We start from the raw sequence: 24,387 nt of genomic DNA, 5'->3' as shown, positions 1-24,387 counted from the left end.
TATCGCCAGTCACTTGTCCAAATCAGAAACATGGGTATCGATCTTGAGATTGTTATCTAACACCTATGTGCTATGTCCAGCAAATTACAAGATCATGTTGGCTCTACCTTTTAAGAACATTTTGAATCTATGCATTTCTCTCCACCACCCGTTGCTTCTATCTACTTTTCCCTGGATTACAACAGAAGTTTCTTAAGTGGTTCAGTTGCCTACAGTTTTCCTCCTCTGAAAAGCTATCAGAGGGCTCTTTAAATAAAACTTAACCTTGTCTTTCCCCTGTTGAAAATGCTTAAATGTTCCCCTTCCCATTCCTTCAGAATACAGCCTAGCATGATCTGGCTTCTGCTTATCCCTCCAGCCTTATTTTACACCACTCTTTATTCTCAACTTCCTTTCATTTCTTTACTAAACAGGTGCCCTTTCCAGGTGCTCTAATAGCTCTGTACCCAATCTTCACAGCACTAATCACACTATATTATATTTATCTCCAGGGCTGGATATTGCTCAATAGGCAGATTAACAAATCAGGGTGTTAACAATTATTTTGGGTAAATAATTTTCATTTATCAATCTATCTATCATCTATTAATCGATCTATCTATCATCTATCAATCCATCTATCAATCCATCTATCTATCTATTTATCATCTATCTATCATCTATCTATCTACACATATGTATTTTAAGAAGCGCTGCAGTCATCATCAAGATTACAAAGAAATCATCACCTAGGTTACGAAGAAAGTATGTGATTATGTAGTATATATGTAAGTTATGAAGCACAATTCGAAAATGAACACTCCTGACATGAAGAACTAGAGTGTAAGAACCAGAATTCCACTTAAGAAAGAGAACAGTACCAATAATACCAGCTTCCTCCCTCATCCTAACCCAGTCTCCCCTTTAGAGATAACCATAATCCTAAATTTTACATTAACCTTTCCCTTATAAAAATAGTTTTCTCACTCATGTACTTATGCCTACATAATATATTTTTAGTTTTGCTTCTTTTTGAGGTTTATAAATATGGTATTTTTGATGTGTAGTAGCTTCTGAAATTTGTTTTTCACCAAAATTATGTTTGTAAAGTTTATATACATTATCATAATTACAGTTAACTAATTTTGCATCGCTGTAAAATATTCCTTTGTGGGAATAACAGAATTTATGTACATACTTTCCTGGTGATAGGCATTGGGTTTTTCCAGTTTTCTACTATTATAAACATTATAAGTATCTTGTATGACATATACAGGAATTTTTCTAGAATAATATCTTGGGGGAATTGTTGACAAGCAGGATATGTGCATATTTAACTTTATAATTTGTGTTTGAGCTTTTTATTCCCACAAGAAGTATTAAAGAGTTTCCATTGCTCTTACACTTGCAAATAACTTACATTATTCAGACTTAATTTTCCCAAGTCTAGTAGGTATAAAATAGCATCTTTTCTGCATTTCCCTGATTAACAGATTCGGTTTTTAAAATGTTTATTTAGTCGTCTGATTCCACTTGTATTTTACGCGTCCCCCTCCCCCCTTTTTTTTGTATTGTGTTATATGTCTTTTCTTATTGATTTGTAGGAGTTTTAAACAATAGATTCTGGAATACTAGTCTCTTGTCCCTCATCTATTTCGCAATTATCCCCTTCTCCCAGAGTCTTTTTTACTCCATTTCTGGTGACTTAACATGTAGTGTTATAGTTACCTACTTATCACTCAGCCTACCTCACTAGACTAAAGGGGCCTAGAGGTAGGACACTGTATCTTTTCACTGTTGTTCCCCAGTATCTAGCAAGTGCTGCTGCTTGCTCACTATGTGTTTATTGAATAAATGGTTGGATGAATGAATGGCTACAACTGTAGAAATGGTGAATCAATATTTTTATAGCCAAATTTCATTTCATGCAAACTGGCTACTCCATGATGCTGAAGCCAAGGGAGTCAGAAATATATGTTACACACCTTTCTGTATTTGCACTTCAAAGATGTGTGTCAGGCATGAGTAACAGGTGCAGAGAGATGGCAGAATGTTGTTTATACAAATTTATTACCAGCTCTGAATATTTGGCAATATTCATTTTTCTTTCTTTTCAATGCACTTATAATGAACTAAGCTTCCTAAAGTGGGATAATATTTAGTCTAAATTTATCACAAAGTTAGAAATGATGTTAAGACATAAGATATGGATTACATGTTACAATGGATGTGCAAGTTTCATGGTTGGTGTCATTAACTTAAAATTGGTTACCTTTTTAGTAATGGTGTCCGGAGGTACATCCCGCCTCCCAAGAGGATAAGGATTCCACTGGCCACTAGGAGATACATCTTCTTGTCCATTGTCTAAAATGTTGCTTTGCTGGGACGGGGTCTATTGCAAAAATGGTATGGCATTCTTTAGTGATGTAATATAAGTTTATCATAGGTTTCTGAAAAGAGTCTCTAAGATTATGGTAAAATTAATTTTGTTTAATTGTAGAAGAAAGTATATCCTGAACTAGAAGTATTATTATATAGAAGTATTATTATATAGAGGTATTATTATATACTATTTACTTGGTAAAAAATTCTAAATTGACAGCTTTTTGAAGCAGTGAGAAATTCAATTAAAATAACAATCAGACTTATATACTGCATTTTAAAGAAAAGTTTAGATTAGTTACAGTAGCTGAATAGAAATAATCAGAATAAAATTAACCAATTGTTAAAAACCACAACATTTAAAACTTGCTGAATTTGTTTCTTTCTTACCATTTAGAATATAAATTGAAACCATATAATATACTTCCATATTCCAACCATAACCTAAAACAAATTTTATAAGGCTGTACTGATGCTGGGAGCATATAACTTGCACTAATCAAAAATGTCAACACTAGCATAGTGTAAGATTCATGACAGTATGACATTATCTACAAATAGCTTTGAGGAAAAATTAAAACATTAAAATATTGTGCTATTAGAATCACACTGTAAATAAACCATGGCTGTTTTGATTCTAAATTCATTTATATAGATCATTTGTGCATTAAATTTAAAACTATTAATATATACGGGTATATTTTATTTTTTGCTGATTTACTGCTTATTATTTTCAGCAAATAATAATGCCCATGTCTTCATCATTATTAACATTAGCTATTGGGTGGGTTCTCCATAGTCTGACCTGAGTAATAGTAATTAATCATACACCAAGGATGGATTCAATAGTGGGATATTTTTCTTGGAAAAGGAGATTAACTTTTCGCAAAGTCTTTTCTCTTCCCCTAACCTACAGGACACAGAGATACTACTTGATTTCCTGTGGGATTCTTATGTGGGTGAGATATTATGTTTAGTGTTTCCTATTCCATTTTATGCCCATGTTTTGAAGGATCACCACAGATAAATAAAGCCAGGTTAGAGGGTATACGTGCATCTCTACTCAATGTGAGGTATTGTCCTTCAATCCCAGAATGGGAGAACTGGGCCATTCTCTTTATAACATGGCAGAGATGTGCTGCATGCCAGGCTTCAACCAATTATATGGAGTGGTCCCAGGTGTTTTCCTTTAGAAAAAATTATGTAACCACCTGATCTGTATTCTGACTACAAGCATTTTTAAAAGCATTGCTTAGAACTGTTTTAAAATAGGATTGATTATGACACTAGACGAAATTTTCCTAAGGTCTAATGGATGTAGGGAAAAGTAAGGCGATAACTCAATTTTCTTCTTGTACGTTGGCCATGTGAATTCCTTTTTCATGAGCCTATCAGAATGTATGAACAAAGAGAAAATAGGTATTGAATTGAAGCTAGGAATGAATTTACTTGTATCTCTTTGTACTAAATGCTTATATTAGAAAAGAAGAGGGATCTCAAATCAATAATCTAAGTTTCAATATTAAAATACTAAAAAAAGTCAAATTAAATTCAAGGCAAAAAAGGAAATGATAAATATAAGAAAAAAATGAAAATCAAAAGTAGATAACACACTTAAAGTTAATGAGATAACTATTCATTGCCCATCTGTCTGTTTTTAAGCATTAATTTTCTAGTCTTTACCTTTTCCAGATTATTATGTTCACATACAATTTTTCTAGATATTAAAATATGACAAATAAAATTACTTAAATTAACATAATTTTCTAGGGTAGGCATTATTAACCAGTTTTTTAAAAAATAATTTTTTAATACCTACACCGTTTTTGGCTTGGTTTCTTTGCCAGTTAATACATGTGTTAACACATGCGTTAATACCTGTGTTAATACATGCATTCATCTAGCTAGGTGTGTGCAACACGGATTTTTGAAAAGTGGCTAGAATTCAACACAAGTGTCCCTTTCTTTTCTCCATATCGTCTGCATCTCCATCTCTATTTCCTCCACTAAACTTGGTTCAGCTGGCCAGACATGACTTCTAGGCACAAAGAGCGACTGAGGATTACGAAATTCTTTCTGGTGTCAAAAAAAGGCTAAAGCCCTTGAGTTAAAATCCTAATATCATGATGATATAGGCTCTTCATTAGTTTATAAATTAATCTCTTTCCTTTAAAAATTAGGATCAGCAACTGCACGAATTTCTCTATATTATAGCCAAAGGAAACATAAACATGCAGACACATAAAAAAAAAAAACCCACAACTTTCACTAGACAGAAAATTAAAGATATTTCATGAAAGCAATTTTCTTTATTAATTTAAAGAATGTTTTGGCCTTTCAGTTTTTCTTAAGTGAGACACCCTAAGGGTGACTTAAGTTTGCTGAAATAGAAAGACCATGAAAATAGTTTATTCATGTTTGGGAGGGGAGAACCCAAAAGAGAATTATGTGGTAGGTTCACATTCTTCCCCAAAAGGAGAATAGCTATTTACAAAAAATTGTACTTTTGATAAAGTGCTACTAAACTGTATATAAATGCAATTGCTCAGTTGTTAAAATTCTATGGCAGGTTAAAAGGAGCAACTGAAAAATGCAAAAAAATAATGAAATTATCACTATTGAAATTTATTTCAGAGAAAATAACCAAATTGAGATTGAATTATTTTTAGTACCACATTCTAGACACTCTATTTAGATATTTTTAAAGATAAGAATGAAATCTTTTTTTCTTCACCATATATAACCAATTAAATATAAAAGACATGGAAAATCATTACCATGCACCATTCCCTCAGCTTCTAAATTCTGTAGATCTTTAATATTTCAAAATAATAGATAAAATGATCAGTGGGATTTAGTGAAAAATAAGAAATTGTATTTGTTAAGAAATTCAGGAATGCTAGTAAAAGTTTTGCTGAATAGATGCTGGTCCCAAAGACTGCTGTGGGCATTTGTAGATTTAACATTTATGATTTGACTACTGTGAATAATCACTGTCTATCACAAGAAATAATATCTAATTTTGCTGAGATATAAATGTGTGTAAATATGTATGTCTGTCTCTATATATGTCCGTATACATATGAGCATGCATATGAGTGTGTGCATGTATGCGTGTACATGAGTGTCCATATGTGAGTATATGTATATGTGTAGGATTCACAAACTAAGCATAAATGAGCTTGGCTGATCCAATGGCTTTGCTATTGTCTACTAATTAATGGGTGCAAGGGAAGCTTGGGAAATTCACTTACTGTATTTTTTTTGGAGAAATCTATGAGCATGGTATTAGACTTCGACACTTTGCAAACGTCTTAGGATATACACCTTAAAAACTTCAAGGATCTATTTTGCTTGGTAATTGGCACATAGTTTACAAAGAGCATTACCATAGATTCAAAAAATGTGTTAAAAATACTCTTCCCCAAAGTATTTCCAGTGAAATTATTCTTTTTCTGCATGTTCTTTGAAAAAAAAGTAGGTATCATAAAGACAAATATATTCTAGGTTGGATCTAAATGATTATGATTTCACGAGGTTCAGTATGAAGTTGGTAATGTAATGTCCAGATGAATTTCAAACCAGCATTTCACTGTACTGGTGAAGAAGCATCTGTAGGAATAACATTATTACTTTGGAAATTTTAGCCACTGTCAGTGAAAACGTATGTGGTGTATAAGTAAAAGCATTTTTCATAATTACAAAGTTAAGGGAATCCTTTTGAGGGTAGGTAGCCAATAATAAATGCAGCAAAATCAATAGAGACTGTAGGCATGAGTTGTCTCAATGTGCCACATAAATCTTGCTTTGCTGTAAGCAGAAAAATAATGGCATCAAGTAAGTAACCCTTAGAACTAGGGTGAATAAATGCATATAAAATGTTGGTACTATTTGATTCTGAGTCATTTGCATTGGTTTAGTAAAAAGGACATTAGAAATTTTAAAATAGTTTAGATGCAAATATTGTTGTCTAAATTTATCTAATTCAAAAGGTGGTGCAATGAGTATCAACAGATAGTGAGACCATCTTCTTCCAGGCACATTTCTATGAAAAGATTATTAATACATATATTTCCATAATTTCAGCTTCCCTTTCCCTGAAATTATAATTTATATTAGTGTCTATTTCAATAAGCCAATAAGCAGTAGGTACTATGGTATAATATTATCATGGTAGAAGTTAAAAAAAAAAGGAAACAAAATATCAATTTCTTCAGTGCAGAAGAGACCACACTCTTTGTGTTGGCAGCCAGACACCTGCAGTTGGGGAGTTAGAAAAGGCCAATCAATGATTTCTTTCCCCCAGACCTCTTTGTCCCTGGGGCTATAGTAACATGGATGATTAATTTATGATTTTCTTGGGTTCACAACCTTTGGCCTTTCACTGATGCAAGGCATATTTCTTGGTGAAGGTGAGTGCTCAGGAAGTGCAAGTGGATCTGAAAGAGTGCATGGTAACTACTAGCATTTATCAAGCTCAGCTAAGACAGCATGCATCTGTAGCATATAGGGAATGATTTGGATCATGGTATGTTTTGGATAAATTAATATATTTTACTTGTGTATTCTCTTCTTTATCCTATAATATCTGGACTGTTGTGAAGACGCTGTGAGATACTAATGGATATGATAAAGCTGTATCAACTATTATGAGTTATGTTCTAAGAACATGTCAGGTTTTATAAATATTTGAGAAGGCATCATCATATAGTAGAAACAGCAGGGAGTTGGGTGCCCAGCAGTCAGATTCAAATTCTACCTGCTACTATGCTGGATGCAGGAGTTATAACAGCAAAACAGTAAAAATGCAGGTGAGTTCCTTTTTGTGACACATGCGGTTTAGATTTCTCATCTCTACAATGGAGATAAATACTTCCTTTGAGGGTTTTTGTGAGTGTTGTGGGAAACAACATATTTAAAGTATCTCATGGGACCAGGTACATAGTAGATTCTCAATAAATCCTAGTCTTTATTCTTCTCTTAAAATACTTACTTAGTCTACCATCAATCTGAATAATAAAAATGGTAGTTTGCACTGACATTTTACAATACAGTTGACTCTTGACCAACATGGGGATTAGGAGTGCCGTTCCCTGTGCAGTAAAAAAATCCACATATAACTTTTGACTCCCCAAAAACTTAACTACGAATAACCCACTGTTGGCCAGAAGCCTTACCGATAACATAGTCAATTAATGCATGTTTTGTAAGTTATATATATTACATACTGTATTCGTACATAAAGCGAACTGGAGTAAATTGTTATTAAGAAAACCATAAGGAAGAGAAAATACATTTTCAGTATTTATTGAAAAAAATCCACATATAAGTGGACCTGTACATGTCAAACCCATGCTGTTCAAGGGTCCACTGTATTATATTTCTCTCTGATAACATAAAATTTCAAGACAATAGCGGAGTTCAACTACAACAGAACACATCCGAAGAAGCACATGGAACCATTAATAACATCATAGAAAGTTGCTTTAAATGCTTTTTGGAGAGGCAGTAAATAAATGATAAATGAGAAAATGAATGAATGAATGAATAAATAGAAAATATGAATAATTTTATAATTTACTAGCTGATTTATGTCTTTAATGTTCTGATCATAACTACTATCAATTTTGGGGAAATCAGAATAAGCATCAATAAATAAAAAAATTAAAGGAAATTGAATTTATGAAACTAATTTTGTTGTTTAATTTATTCACATTCGTTTACTATCTTAAGAGTTTTCATAAAATTACATTAGAAAATGCAATATACTGTTTATAGCACAGAAGGCTATATTTAGTTTGTAATCCATGAAAAATGTACAATACTTAACCTGGCATGTAATAAATATGAAAACATTAGAAACATTCAAAACACAGCAAAATTGTGGGAGAGTCTTGCCTTTCAGTCCACATGAATATTCAGTACGCAAATACTTTATCTAAAGCACAGAGTTGTGCAATCTTCATTCAAAAATAGTTATATCCTTTAGTTTACTATAAATTTGTTTAAAAGAAAGTTGAGAAAAGAAACAACTAGATATGTTTTGGTCAACTAAAAAAAACAAAAACCCAAACCATAAAAAGAAACAATGTGCTGAGTCAGGACCTCAGGTCTTCTGTCAATTACCAAAGTGGAGAGATGATGGTGGGGAAATAGAAATCACAAAAAGGTCCCCTTTCTGGGTGCATAACTTAGAAAAAGACAGTCTCAGTGTAACAGAGGAAGTACAAAAAAGTGTGCTCCTTTCTTCTAATTGCAAGAGGTAAAGCTTGGCAAGCAGAGTGCCTGGGAAAAGAGTCTGGATTTCCGCCCCTGAATGTTCCCTGGGGAGAGCATCACTGCACAAAAGTATGTGGCAACTCTATTTCCTGTGCTTAACTTGTACTACATGAAAACATTAATTTAGATTCCTTAGGATACTTCATTCATCCTTTCTCAGACACCCCAGAGTCATTTGCCATAACAACTAACTAGACATGGCCAGTATTATCATTCAGGAATTTTATGAATTTCCATGAGAGAATGAACAGTTTTGTCAATTTTATCGACTGAAAATGTTTGCTTATAAATTGATCTTATTCTGTATTTTAGTGGAAGTCTCATGGCTAACAAACATTTAAGGGCTACAAAGAAATCATAAATCAATGATACTAATCTTTATTATCTTACGCAGCAAGACAAAAATGCTGTAATAGGCTTTTATGCCTTTGTAACGCAAAAGAAAATAAGTTTTGCCTATCTCCTTTCCTCTAGAGAATCTTTCAGGGAAACTGAGCCTCAAGCACAGGACCAGTTAGCAATGGTCAGTGGCTCCAAGAAGGAGGCTCTGAGAGGCTGCAACTTAAGAGAGGGTGTCATGAAAAACACACACATTTTCCAGTTAAAGCAGCTCTGCAGAAGGGATATACCTGAGCACAAAGGTGAAGGGGCAGAGACAGATTGGAATCAGGGGAGGAAGTAAGGCCTGGAGTAATCTCAAACTGAGTCAGCACCACCCAGAGCCCACACGTGATAAAAGTCCTACAGTGGCGGCAGGGAAGGAGAGTTGTCCCAGATGCCTAAATGCCTAAAGAGTATAGGCCTCAAACTGATCATTTTTGCTTATAAAATCTTTTGGAGGTAATGGGATAGTTGCCCTGCCTGTGTTCCTTTTCCATCCCCTGCCTTCTTATTCTCTCTTCATGTGGATAACAAAGTATTGATGATAATTCATTTTCAGATGGAGACTTTCAATACCTAAGTCACTCTTGGTTGCAGTTTAATGTAGCTTCTGAAGAGAATCCTTTTAGGTCATCGCTGTGCCCAACTGAGAAAGGCTGAAGTGTCTCTAAATATTATAACTCTGCAATATTTCTGTTATAGGCCATCTTAGAGCTACAGTAATCGTTCATGAATACATTCTCTGGGTTACCTCAAACAACATCAGAAAATTAATATAGCAATACAGAGAGAGGCTCCTAAGTTATATCTGGAGATAACTTAGACATTGAGAAAAAGTGCTTCAACGTGTATTACTATTTTTCAGACACTGAATATATCTGTATTATTCTATAAACTGATGATTAAAAAGGCCAAAAGTTAGTCAACTAAGGAGCTATTCACATGATATAGTTTCAAAGGGCTCAAGCAATAACTTCCTTCCATCTCTCTCATCTCACAGAATTTTGAAATTCCATTATTTGGGTTTGAGGGTTTGAAATCTGTGAATTATCAAGCCCCCCAGAAAAGGGCCTATTACATTTGTGATATCCCATGTATTCCTCAGTGCAAATACGTTTCAAGGCCTTTTTGAAAATTGGTCTTGTTAGGGCAGAGGATAAGAGCCCTCGGCATCTGAGAGAAGATGAAGAACAGGTTCCATTCAAGTTGGAACTCCAGCAAAAAGGGTTTTGCTGATAGCTGTGTGCTGGAGCCAACTTGTATTAGCTCACGAGAGCCATCTGTACTCAAGGCCCAGCTCAGGGTTCAGTGATATTGAGTCAGTGCTTTTTAACTGGCCGTCAAGGGAATGTTTATATCACTGACACTGGCAAACACCACAGATCAGGGCCTTGATTTTCTCCTTGGAGAGAAAGTTACCCATAACTTTCCTGCAACAGAAGACTGAGGACAGGAAAAACAACATTCAAGGGTTCTTAATTTTGTTAGTTATTTTTTAGTGGTGTTGTTCTTGTAGTTGTTTTCAAAGTGATGAAAAGCTGTGAATATTAATGTCCCTTTGATTTTATTACTCTACTCACAGTAGGAAGCAAACAATCCAGAGTGAGGGATTGTTATTAAGACTAATTTGACAATAAAACATGAACTTTAGGTCTTTTGATCCTCAGTTTGCTGGGATGGGCATTTGTCCCACATGTTCACTAATTTTATTAGGAAAGAAGTGCTTTAGTAGGAAAGGAGGCTACTGTCATTCTGTTATCCCCACTTTGCATTGCTTCTTTCAAAAAAAATTACCAGGTTAATGACTATATTAATAATATAGTCATAATGACATATTGAATGAAAATGACTCATTAGTCTCCATGAAAATGTAACTAAGACAGAAGGCATTAATCAATTTAAACAAGAGAAATGTGCATTCTCAATTTTGCCTGAAAACACAAGCTGACATGTTCCTTTGACCATGGAAATGTTTCCTCTTACAGTATATTCCTTTTCAAATGAACCTACATTTTCTTCTAAAACTATGTGAATTTGCTTCTTTTCCATTAGCCTAGGATGAGTAACAATTTGTTAGCTAAGCCACAAACTTGTTTCTCACATTTTACTTCTGTGTAATATTTCCTGCGAAGAAAATGGGCTGAAAAAGCATTTAAAAATGTCGACTCATTAATTTCCATTCTAATTTAGAATGGAAATTATGGAATGTCTTTTCCAAAGGAATCAACTGAAATTCAATAATAATTTCTGGCTGTGTTGTTGGAATGCATCAGCAAGAGAAGATGGGGCTGTGAAAAAAACAAAACAAAACAAAACAAAACATATATATATATATATATATTACATATATATATATATTACATATATATATATGAGAAAAAAACGCAAAGAACAAAAGAAAAATAAAATGAATAATAAGAAAAATGAGCCTTAAAGCAACACATAAAGCCATGTACCTGCTCAATCCAAAAAGCAAAGCTGTTAAGCAGGAACCTGATAACCAGTCTAGCTATAAATATTCATTTAGCAGCTAAAAGTTCAGGCTCTCCATCATTTGCCGTTACGCTTTTGTGGACTCATGAGAGTCTTTAAGCCAGGTTGTATGTACAGCCTAAACACATTAAGTCAACAAACAACATTAATTGCCTTTGGTATGCTGACACATGTAGGGCAGTCCATACTTACTTTCTGAAGAGGTAGTTCTTGTAGATCAAATTTAGACTTAGTCTGCAAGTTTAAAGTCATGCTTCTGCCTGCATGCATTGCTGAAATCCCTCCATAGGGCAGCATGCCAAGGTTAACTGTGTTGTGTTTGTAAGCAGCATTCTGAGTAGAGGAAATAATCATGTGACAGGGTGTGAACACATGCTCAACAAACTGATCATTACATGAACAGGTTTAAATTTATAACATTTAACTTTAAGCGAGCAAACAGTAATTTTCTTTTTAAAACATGCACTTGATCAGACAGAAGCATACAATAAACAGTGTTAGTTATGCACATAATGAGTACCATCGAAAACTACAGAGAAGACAAAAAGCAAAAATACATTCTGTTTTACATTTGTTGCTAACTCAAATGCATAAAAATCTATCTCTTATGTATCATGATAGTAGTGACTTTGGATAAATGTTGTTCATCTGTGGCAATCTATTAATTAAAAAAAATTCAAACAGTGAAGTCTTAATCAAATTTTGTCAGCTGCAAATCTCATGGTCTCTTTCACATTGTGAGATCATCACATACAAAAGGCAAATCCTAGCTTCTAATTCTGCCTTAACACTAATGCACTGCCATGTTAAAGCCCAAATCAGTCTCCTTTATTTTTCAGTCTATAGACTTAAATACAACAACTAAGGAGAAGAGCTGGTCCAAAAAAACACAACCACAAAACAACCCTCACTCAATCTGACCACTGGTTGATTGAATTTATTGATTAATTTAGGTAAAGCAGTCAAATAAGTTGTATGTGGAACCAAAGAGTCTAACATTTTTTGTTGTTTAAAAATTACATCTTAAACTGGACGTATTTCACACTGAAGCTAGAGGGATTATGATTTGAACTATTAGTGCTAGTTATCTAATATACCTACATACCTATGGAAACCGTGATGTTTTCACTGTGGCTGCCTTTCAGGAGGTACATCTAAAGTTATTCCAAGTGCCTGACATTTACTTTTTTCTACAGTACTTTATTTAAAAATTAAAACATTTTGGATGCCTGGTCATCAAATAGTTTCCATCAGTACAATCTCCACTTTCTACCTATCATGGAAATGTACTAAGTGACAGCATTTGGCCCTTTAAGTAATTCTCATATTTTTGAAGAAACAAATCTACAGAAATTAACTTAGTACACTTTTTAAAAAACTGTGTATTATTGAACATTAACAGCAGGCAGCTATTCTATTCCGAGGGCATTATTTGCCAAGTAATGATTTTCAGCATCCAAGTTTCATTTAACTCAACTGAAAGACGATTATACTCCTAATGGTGTGTTTATCTATCAGTCAAATTTGTTATGGATCCCTGATTTTTCATTGTCACTGTCAAAATTGAGGACACTGAACCTGTCAATCTAGCACTGAAATGCTTCCTTAAGGTTTAAAATTACTCCAGGCTAGGGCTCTCTTAGCTCGTATAGAAGAGTAGCAGTCTCAGACACATGGGTTCATGTTTTAAATTCTCCGTGGGGCTCTAAGCCTTGAGGAGAACACAAGCATCTTTTTATTGAGGGTGGTACTATGGAGCTGCCTCTTCAAGTACCAAACGAGACCCTTAACCAACATTACTACACGGGGCTGTTAAACTTACGCAGTTCTCTTCTATGAGGAATAGACAAAGATCTTGCAGTTTCTAGTGTAACGATTTGATTTCCAGTGTTCAAATCGCTCAACTAAATTTCACTGGGACAGGAGCACATCATGTGTCTGGTACAGTCTGACTTTGGACAAAATGTTAAGTACCATAGCTATGTCAAAACTAGTTGTACATATAACAACTGCTTCAGTAACTTGAATTCATCTTGTTGAGTAGCTGGGAAGTTTTAAGTAAGATACAGCCTGAATAGCTCAGTAACTCAATTGAGAGGAGGGAAGAATGTTACTTGGAGAAAACAAGAGGAAGAGCTTCCAGGATCCAATGGCTTGAAACAATACTTTACGGTAATTTAATTTCTTAGAATTAAATGAGAAGCTACTGAATATACCTTGAAATTACTCTGAAAAATGAAAGACAGACTGAGAAAATTACAAACAAACAAACTGGGGATACATGGAGACTAATTAAAAAGGGAGGTATTGTTACAGCAACGGAAAATACAGGAATCACTTTTAATTATCTAGACCTGGGACAAGCAGGGAGGGCTTCCACACCTCTAGTGATCCAAATCCCCCTCGCCCAGGCTTATCTTCCTCCCTCCAAAGTCTTGCTCCAATTAGAGGAGGCACCTACTTTTCAGTAGCTCTGATCAAAGGAGAGGAACCTTTATCTGGGAAACCAGTAAATAAATGATGGTACCAAACTTTCGGAATTTTTTCTTTTCTTTTTTATGTTATGTTTTCACTTACTCCTCTGTTGCCTCAAATTGTTAATCATTGTACATATGCTCTGAAAAGCTTCTTATAACCTTGCTTGACTAGTTCATCTTACCCTGTTACGTATGGTCGTGTCTACACAAGGCCAGAGTTCCCAAACTGTACTGTATTATTAGGCCCCAAATATTTTCACCCTCCAAGCTATCTGTCTACATGGAGGGTGTAACTTGAGGTAAGGCATGGTGACAACTGAGCAGGTGTCTCCCACTGACAGCCAGTCATCAGGCTTTGACGCGGCTCCCTTCAATGGGACTGAGCACACCTATTTGAAACAGACATTCTGATGAAGTATTTTGCAAGGCAGAACCAGTTTCCACACTGAGAAACTAACACCCACACCCACATTTTATTAGTTCACTCTTTCCCTAAAAGAATTGCTTTCTTGTCATGTAGACACGACCTATAAACAGTGTAATTATTTAGAACGAGGATACCTGAAAACAGAAAAATCAGGATTAAGGCAATATGTAATAAGTGCAGGGGACTGTGCTTTTAGCAGGATGTCAAATAAAGTCATAAAAACACTCTGTGAAGCATTCGAATAGTATGTTATTACTCGGATTTCCAGTTTACACTGAGCATTTAAACCTAGAAAATGAGAACAAAAGGGCCTGTTTTCACAAAAAGGAGCTTTACGATTTTAAGGTCAATGCAGAGCACACCGAGCCTTCTACGCCAAAGCTACCAAGTACACTCTGTAATGATGGTCACTGATCATACTTCTAGAAAATGGAAGAGATTTCTCTTAGAGAGAAATGAACAGGCGACACAAAAATAATTCTAGGCTTTATACAGTTTCTTTTTTACTCTTCCATTATTATGCAATCCATGTTTTATTGTGACTCAATTTTTACCTGAATTGGGATTAATTTCCCTCTTTTTTGCTGCAACACACACACAGATTTGTATAGTTGTGGTCTTCATAAAGACATCTATTTTTGTTGTGTGTGGAATGACTTGAATTTAAACATTTCTTTCTATATAAAGATTAACACTCTAAATGGCAAGATTTTCATTAAATTATTTGTAGGAGAGCATTTAATCTCTGCTTATTTTATTTTTTCGGTTTCTTGCTGGGACGATTATTGCTCATTTGAAGTAGTAACTTTAGTAGTCCCAAAGCAGTAACTATATGCAAATTTTATAAACAAATTAGGCCTGACTTTAATAAAAGTGAGTCCGTGCAGAAAGGGGCAAAATACTCACTTTTTATAGATTCAATAAAAATCATACTCGGTAGGTCACTAGAGAACAGTTTGGTGTCCTAGGAGAGGCATTTCGCCTCAGTGGCTTCAAGGCAATTGAAGCATCATCCCGTATAATAGACTGAAATTCTTTCTTACTAACAACATTTAGGCTGGATTTGATAAATCATTCACCTACAGGTTATGCACTCGCAAAAAGCATTAAACAATACTCACGAAAAACTATTGTGATCAAATTCCCCACCATATAAAGATAAATAAAATGCTTATCATCTATTCATTCATGTAGTTCATGCTTCACTACATGTACTTAGAAATGCCAATAAAGCAAAACTAAAGGCAGGAGGGATATTCTTACAGAGAAATGCCAAACATACCCTGTCTAACCTTCTAGCTTCTATATGTCTAAGCAGCTGTTGTCTCCAGTCTGCAGGCATTTTACCACAGCTCTCCTCTCCCTTCACAGGAGTAGGCCTCGTCTTTATATCACTGTTATCTGATGGCTTGTCACCATAGTTACCCAAGTTATAGTCAGATGGTATTTTCTCCAAAAGAGCTGCCATAGTAGGCCTAGCTGAAACTGGCCTGGTTTGGGAGGCACCGTAACTCTCTGTACTGTAGCTTCTTGCAGACAGTGGCCTCCTCTGGGTAAGGTTTTTAACCGGAAAACTTCCCGCCTGAGCTTTCACTTCTTGATATGAAGGGTGTTCATCTTCATACCTGCCATTCCTTTTCAGGAACTGGGACTCAGTCACTGAAACGCTGCTTTGGCGATCCAGACCTCCCCTATATGGAGGTCTGCCGTACCTATCACTCGGAGGCAGCTCGTGAGGTTCACTGACCCTTCTGAACATGGCCATTTCTGTGGAGCTAGCTAGGGAGTCAGCTCTTCTCAAGAAGCCTGCCCGGGCACCTTGGCTTGCAAACTGGGCATTCACCACAGCATCCTCATTCACAGATGGCTGAGAAAATGAAAATATTTGCTCCATTGGTGGGTATCCTCTGTAAGCTCTGGGACTGACCAAATCCTTGGCGATGTTTTTGCTGGTCTGTTGCATGTACTCAGAATTGTGTTGAAAAGGGGGCGGTATCCTCTTTTCGGCTTTAACTTCCACTGCTCCTTGGGGGTTGAAGCTTTGGTCAAACTGATAGACTTTTTTTGTCATGGAAGCTTTTTGTTGTTGTTGCCCTTTACTGCTTCCATAAGTGAGCATCTCGTCATCCAGCATTGGCACTGACTGGCTTCGCGACATGCTGGACATACCATGCTCTGGGCCCAACATTTTGTCTGGTCGTTCATGGCTTCCTAAGTGATCACTTCCGGAAGCATAGTTTTCTAACGGTATATTATAAACCTTGTATGAACCAATGTCAATTTCATCGATACTCTGTGACTTTTTGAATTTATTGGACTTGATATCTTTCATTAGTGGGGAAAGCCTCTCTGTGCTTTTGCTAATGGAAATAACACCTTTAGAAGATTCTGGGCGGCAGTGGATTTGAGAAAAGACATTACTAAGACTCCTATTGGGATTGGAATCGTGATACTCCCATGGTATTCCTGGAGAAAAAGGACTAGGCATTTCAGCAGGTTCTTTTATATGTTCTTTCCTTTCAGGCAATGGGCTGGTGGTGGGGGTTGTCTCTAATTTGGAAGGGAAAGCGGTCCTGTCTTCAAAAGGACTAGGGGTTCTGGTCCAATTCTGCCAAGGATTGGAAGGAGGCACTTCTGTTTCTGGCGTGTGTCTATGTGTAGTCTGCTCAAGTTCCAGGGGAACCCCAACAATCCTCTCCTGCCTAATCAAAGGCCTGCGTCCATGAGAAGATGGATTTCTAGATTTCGAATTTAAGAGAGCGTTACTGTTGGCATTCTCGCCTGTGGTTTCCTCTGCAACAAACCCTGTGTTATCATAATGTGAGCCATCAGTCCAGTTGTCAGTGAAGGTGTCACTTATTGGCAGCCGGTCAGGACGCTGTGGCAGATTCCCTGGGGGAACAGCCTCCCGCTGGCTGAGTAATGGCTTTGAATCAAGAGGTTGTGGGAAAGATTGTGCAATCCTGTGAAGACAATGGGAAGAAGAAATATGAAAATGAGGAAGAGCTGGGTCTTTGCCAGAAAGAGAACAAGTAGCCAAGAATGCCACCATCCTTTGTTTAATGGATCATTCATCAACACCTCACTTATGATTAAGATAGCATGATTATTTCATGTCCCCCAAATCCACCTTGTATCCTGCTCTAACTTTTATTTCTTACTAGTAATCATCACCTTCTAACATATAATTTACTTACCTATTATATTTATTGTGTATTGTCTTGTGTCCTCTGCTAGAGTGTAAACTTATGAGGGCAGAGATTTTTTTTTCTCTTCAGGCCCAGTATAGTGCCTGGCACAGAGTAGGTATTAAAAATATATTTGTTCAATGAATGAATGAATAAATAAATGAAATATATAGGTCTTCAGTAATGGTCCCCAAACCTGTCTGATAATCAGAATCATTTGACTCCTGGTCCCCATCCCTGGAATTTCTGATTCAGTACATTTCCAAACTATTGGTTAAGAGTACCTATCTTATAAATGCTTGGTGTAATTAAGGAACAAAAACTGCCTTCCAATAAAATTTATTTGAAGGCCAGGTATTGAAGACATTAAATCCATTGTATAGGGAATATATTCATGTATCTTTTTCTAGAATTTAAATTCTATTATATTACATTACATTATATTATATTATGATTTTTGGTCATTGGAATGTTTATACCAGTGGCCACAGTAAGTCTAAAAGATGCTCATTTTTCTAAATTTATTCTCAACCATTTGCACACTAATAATATGGAATTATATATTTTCTATCAGTGAAAGACTTTGAAGTGCTTTTGCTAATAGAAAAAAATATATTTAGAAGGTATCTTCTAAAAGTACCTAAATTAATCTCAGCTTCTATCACAAATAATGAATTATAAATTGTAAGATTAAGATTTTTGTCACAGGTATCAATAAGTAGAAATAGCTATTCTTTAATTACCAAAGAACTTATTGTCAACAGCAGTGATATTATCAGTAAAATATGGGTAAGAGTCATTGACTACGTATATCATATAATACTTTTTATTTGCTATTTGTAGTATAAAACATAGCTACAAGTTACAAAACAGATCAGAGCTGGGTAAATACTACCTCACCGAGTCACTTTATTGTGATCTCTGGTTTTCATTTTTTTCATCTGTAAAATGGAAATAATATAGAGTGGGATCCATTTTGGAAAGATTACTTTTCCTTACATCGTAACTTTTCCAGGTGGTGACAAAATGATGATGATGGTGATACCAATGAAAAATTTACTGAATATTTGTATTAGGCATATAAGGGCTTTACATGCACCTTACCTTAATCCATAACACCATTTCAAATGGTGAAATGCCCACATGCATATAAGTATGGGGAAAATACAATTTTTGATTAAAATATTTTTTGTCCTGACTAAACCTGTTTATCTCCTACTGTCACTCCCTTAATCAACAGTTTTGCTTTGTAAAATGGATTCATGTGTTCTTGGAAATCCCAGGGGACTACGTTTGCTTACCTGCCCCTTCTGTCTTCTGTGCCACTCATGTGCTGAATACAATTCCAAAATTAAGACGATTTCATTTTTAAAAGTTGCTGAAAATAAGCATTTGGGAACAGAAAGAGGGAATTCTAAACACACCTGTTACCCCACAAAGAATTATGCACTGCATCTTTAGCTGTTGTCTGCAAGGACCCCATTTTAACCCGGGTATTAGAGGATCCTGATGAAGCCTGGGAAGGCGAGTAGTCTGAGTAAGTGCCTGAGGAAACACTGTTATTCAGACAGTGAGTTTTGTCAACTTCAGACTCATCAGTTGATTCTGAAATGGAAAGGAGAAACTATTATAATGCTCTTGAGCACTGACAGTTATAAATACAGAAAAGTAAGCACAAAAACCAGATAGCATATTGATTAATGTTAGAAATACTATTTATAAAATATTTCTATAGACTATCGTGTATCATAACTTAAAACTGGTGATTTGTCATGCACATGCATTTGTGGCATATTTTCCACATTAGGGTCACAATGTTACCTTTTTTGTCCTTCCCTAGCAGAACAAGTTTGGGTGGGTACAGAGGGGTCTCAGCTAATGAAGGATGAAGCTCCCCAATCCTCATTTCATTAGCTGGATGAACAAAAGAATCCTGAGAGATATAATAATATAGGACAAGGAAAGTAAACATTTAAACAATGGTTAACCAAGATGATAATATCTTTATTTGGTTCAGAGTTAAATATGGGCCTCTAGAATTTAAATCACTGTGGAGCACTGAGAGAAGTAAATCATATGTATCTCTGAAGTAAGCCCTAATTTTTTTTCTAATTTAAATGAGACCATTTATTCATCAGACATTTCTCAAATGCTGTTTATAGATGCCTGACACTGTGCAAAGAACTGTAGAGGTTCCAAAGAAAGACAAAATGTCACCCGTGCCCTCAGGGAGTTTACAGTCTAGTTGGGGAGATGAGATATAACTCATTATAACACAGGACTGAACTAGGATAAACCCGGTATATACATTCATATATACCGGGGGTGCCAGAAAAATGTATACAAATGGACACTTTGGTCAACGTTGCTCAAGCAGTAGTTCTCTGTAATCAGAAGTGTCTGGACGCTGATGGTAACCACTTTGAGCACCTCTTGTAATTGCAGAAATCAAACGTGACTTGTATTCATCTTTTGTTATTGGTATATATTGAGTATTGCAATTTTAATAGTTTTTTCCTTTCTTAAAATGTGTATACATTTTTTTTGGCACCCTCTGTGTGTATATGTGTGTGTGTGTGTGTGTGTGTGTGTGTATTACATACACATGTAAGAGTTCTAAGGGGTGAACTCCCTTAAGAGTTCTAAAATGAAAGTGTATCACTAACTAGATTTTTTTTTAATCCTTAGTCATATTAATGCAAAATTGGATCCTATAACTCCTGCTTTTACCGCCAATCTCCATCTTAATTCCTGCTGCTTCCCAAGTGATCTCAATTTCTTTAGTTCTACTATAATTCTTCCTAAGATTACTACTTTTCTTGTGATCAATCTAGCCGGCTGTATCTTCATTCTAAATCCGCTCATTGAGTGCAATGAACAACATTGGTACAAGAATATAACTTTATAATGACAAATTAACACGTAAAAGACCCCATGAATTTTAAACTTCTGTAATTCAAATTATTTTTCCCAGGTAACTAGGTAGTGGGAGAGCATTAGGGAAGGCAAAAATACCAAATTTTCATTTTCTTCTATGTGTAAAAATGGTTCATCTAAGACCATGAGTAAGCACTGATGTGAATTTATGCACAGCAGTTACCTTTATGACTTTTTTCCCCTTAACCTTTAGGTTAATTTGAATTCAAAGAAGACTTTTCAGTGTTTTTTTCATTCATTAGAACTTGTTAGTTTGGAACATTAATGTAACACATTAAGAAATATTTTGTTAAATCAGAGAAAGAATCTACTTGAGGACTAAAATACAGAAAATGAAATGGGACCTCCTTATAATTAATAGGTTGGCAATGATCAGATAGAAGCTCCTATTATGAACATTAAGGCCCCCATAGTGATAGGCTCAGGCCTTTCAGTCTTGCAGAGAAACATCCATTTCTATAACTCTTGGTTTAAGTTTTATCTTTTGGGTTGTTTTTGGTTAAGTTTGTTTATATGGGCATATTTGCCTATGAAAAAACAGGGTATATCTGATACTTCTTAGTTTTTGCTTTTGAAGAATATTCCAGTGGAAGGAGATTAAAAAATCATCTAGTCCCTTTCATTTCCTAGAGGTGGATTCTGAGACCCAGTGAGGCCCAGATTCACGCACATAACTAGACAAAGATCCAGCATGGAGGCACAATGCCAGTGATCTTCCCTTCCTGCTGAGCTCAGCTGTGAAACATTAGCAACTTAAATGCAGTATCAGAGTTGAAGGGAGATACGAAAGAGAGTGGGATTGATGGAAATTCTGGAAAGGAAGAAGGAAATCTGTTTTTGTGGATTTTAAAAATTATTTCAAGGGTTTTAGCATAAGAAACTTAAGATAAAATTGTAGGTTGACAGACTAGAGAATAATCTTTGGAGAAATTTACAAGTAGAAGCAGATGTAAGTTTGATAAATGGTACCACGAAAGGCATAAAATATGTTCAGACTTTAAAAAAAATTCAGTTGCAGGGTGGCATATTTCTATTTTTTTTCTGCTTTGTCATTTATTAATCGGGTTACCTTGGGCAAGCCATTGTACCTCCTTAGCTCTTATTGAACTCACCAATAAAATGAAGGTAATAGATAATAAGGAATTAGTGCAAATGTGTGTCTAGTACTATTAATACTCTATAAATCTAAATATAACTTATTTGTTGAAATAATATTTAAAAATATTCTTATGACATTTAATATAGAAGTATAGGTATTTTGTTTTAGTGAAAATAACAAACCAAATAATTATACAACACAGAAATGTAATTGGGGGTTTTACTGTTTGTTTTTTTTTTTCCCTTATGCCTTAGACATTCAGTACTCAAGTTATCTTGTCTGTTCAGAACATACTTTCACACTTGTATCCCAAAATTGTGACTGGAGCTTGGGATAGCAGCTATGGTCTGCCTCAGAAACAAGTCTCTGGCCCTACTCAAAAATTTCTATTTTGAATCAAAAAGAGCCCCAGTGACTAGGAAGAGTAAGATTTCAGGTAATAAGGAACTTGCATCTCTTCTTTAGAGTTCTGTGTACCTCCATCTAGGAGAATAACACTACTGACACGAGAATAATGGATTTGCACTGATACAGTTAGTCTCGCTTCTCTTTGTGAGCAAAATGATGATAATGACAATGGTTATGATGAAGATGATGATGGGTATCAGTTATGGAGAAACTTTTACACGTCTGCTCTGGTGCTACTATACGAAACATTCTCTATATTATCCCTGTTCATTAGTTATACAATAACCTTATTGTTTATTTTAAAGTTGTTTATTATAATCATCGTTGCTTTACAGATCAGGAAGTGAAGGCTCAGAGAGATAAAGTCATAGATCCAAGTTACAAACCTAATAAGGGGTAGAGCCAGGATTTGAACTGGGAGCTGTCCTACTAAATTCTTTTACAGAGCCTGGAGGAATTAAGTTCATGTTGGAAAAGTGGGCAAAACATTTGGGATCACTTGTAAGACTGTGGAGGTAACTGGTGGGGAATCAAATTTAGTGGGGATCCCACTATAAGCACACTGAACCATATTTCCTTCCGGTGAGGAGACAGAAGTAGAGGGGAAAGGCAAGGTAAGATCCTCTTTTTTTCCTTTTTTTTTTTTTTTAACCCAATGGCTCTTTCACCATTCAAACTGAATCTTGGCTGCTGTAATGAAAGGGAGCCTAAGGCAGAAGTCAAAGGAGGAAAAAAACAAACAGCTTCTGTCTGATCTTTGAGAGTACAGGTCTAGTACTAATAAAAGCATTTAATGACATATCAAAGGTAATAGACTATTCTCTATTATCAGGAGAAAGATGTGGTTTCTCTACAGAAAAAAAATTGGGTTGAGTCTCCTAACAGATGGAAGAGTGTAGAATCTTTATCAACAACGTAGTAAACAGGTTCCCAGTATAAAGTTTTCTGTAATGCAAGGTAGTGGCCCACAAATGGGTTAAAAGAAGATGGAGCAGGACTAGTACATCATTCTTTTGTGTGAGGCAAGGGAATAGGGATTATCATTTGTTGTAGCATTCCTCTGTGCCAAGGACTGAGATTGGGGCTGTATGTAAATACTTGTTTTTATCTCATTTTATCTCCATGAAAATTCGAAGTGTTATTATTTTCTTTATTTTAAAAGATAAAAAAATAAAAACAAGGCTCAAAAAGATTTCAGTGACTTGTCAAGGTCACACAATTGGTAACAAGTTAGATTCATGATTTGAATTAATGTCTGCTAGACTTCAAAGACCTTCTCCTGGTTACCAAACTGTGCTCTAAGGCACCTGTGGTACTACTGCCAATTCACAGGGATGCATAGGTTATTTTTGATATTTGAGGGAAACAAAGCAATACTTGACATCACTTAGATACTATGCGAAATGCTATCTCCAGAGCTCTCAGTTGCAACATTAGATTGCACATTGCTTTCGATGGTGATCTTTGTGAAGCTGCGTTTTTGGTGGTTGCTGTGATCAAAAATCAAGGGCCACTTGAAAATCAATGGGAAACAGAAATTAGAGTGGTAGTATCCAATGTGATTGCAAGGTCTGAGAAGGTAGGTGGTGTCCAATAGGTGCCCACATTCCATTAATAAATAGTTTTGGTTATTTAAGAATTTAAGAATATAAACATACTTTCTCTTTTAATTTATGTATATTGTTTTCCAAATGACCACTAAGTGAGGCATAAATAGTCACTAACTTGTTTGGACCTAATTACTTAATAAATGAAACTGTTAGGTATTTCTTTTGGTCTAGGGTGCTTGTGCCAAAATTATTAAGACACTAAAGGCATTTGTATACCAGGAATTCAGGAACCTGTAGCCTTTACTTATTTTGTGTCACAGTTTTATTCACTGTACCATTCTTCTTCCTTCCTTATTCCCTCTTTCCCCGCCCCCCTCACTCCACAGTATTCTCCATCATAATATTTTATCTTTACTCGTAATATTATATCCATGTATTAATATACATAATATAATGGAGCTAAGAAGAATTTCATTTTATTGGCCATATGGTAGATTGTTGTTGTTAAAATAAGTTTTATTCAGCAATCAGGTGATAAAGTGTGGGTAAGTATGTCAGCCAACACTCACTAATTCAACAAAAACTCAGAGACATTGTCTTCGCTTTCAATGAACTTCTAAATGGATGGAAAGAGAGACATCTTAACAGAGTTACAATACTACACCACATAAGTCATTTCAACAGACATTCATTATGCCCTTACTCTATGTACACTAAGCACTGTGCTAGACTCTAGGAGGATAGTGGTGGACAAGACCGAATGGTCCCTGCCTTCATGAAACTCCCA

The 24,387-nt window shown here is 35.4% G+C and overlaps 1 protein-coding gene across 1 annotated transcript in view; it reads right to left on the bottom strand.

Annotated features, from left to right (window-relative positions):
• Positions 1 to 24,387, bottom strand: part of LRRC7 (leucine rich repeat containing 7) — a 364,327-nt gene that overhangs the window by 58,400 nt on the left and 281,540 nt on the right. The window contains 5 exon segments of the mRNA XM_033115988.1: positions 2,252 to 2,371; positions 11,707 to 11,847; positions 15,701 to 17,381; positions 19,031 to 19,211; positions 19,428 to 19,539. Of these exon segments, the coding sequence (XP_032971879.1) occupies positions 2,252 to 2,371; positions 11,707 to 11,847; positions 15,701 to 17,381; positions 19,031 to 19,211; positions 19,428 to 19,539 (2,235 nt within the window).

This window comes from Rhinolophus ferrumequinum, chromosome 9 (genome assembly GCF_004115265.2).
Source record: "Rhinolophus ferrumequinum isolate MPI-CBG mRhiFer1 chromosome 9, mRhiFer1_v1.p, whole genome shotgun sequence".
Lineage (NCBI taxonomy): Eukaryota > Metazoa > Chordata > Mammalia > Chiroptera > Rhinolophidae > Rhinolophus > Rhinolophus ferrumequinum.
Note: the sequence above shows the minus strand (reverse complement) of the source record. Positions and strands in the feature narration are given on the sequence as shown.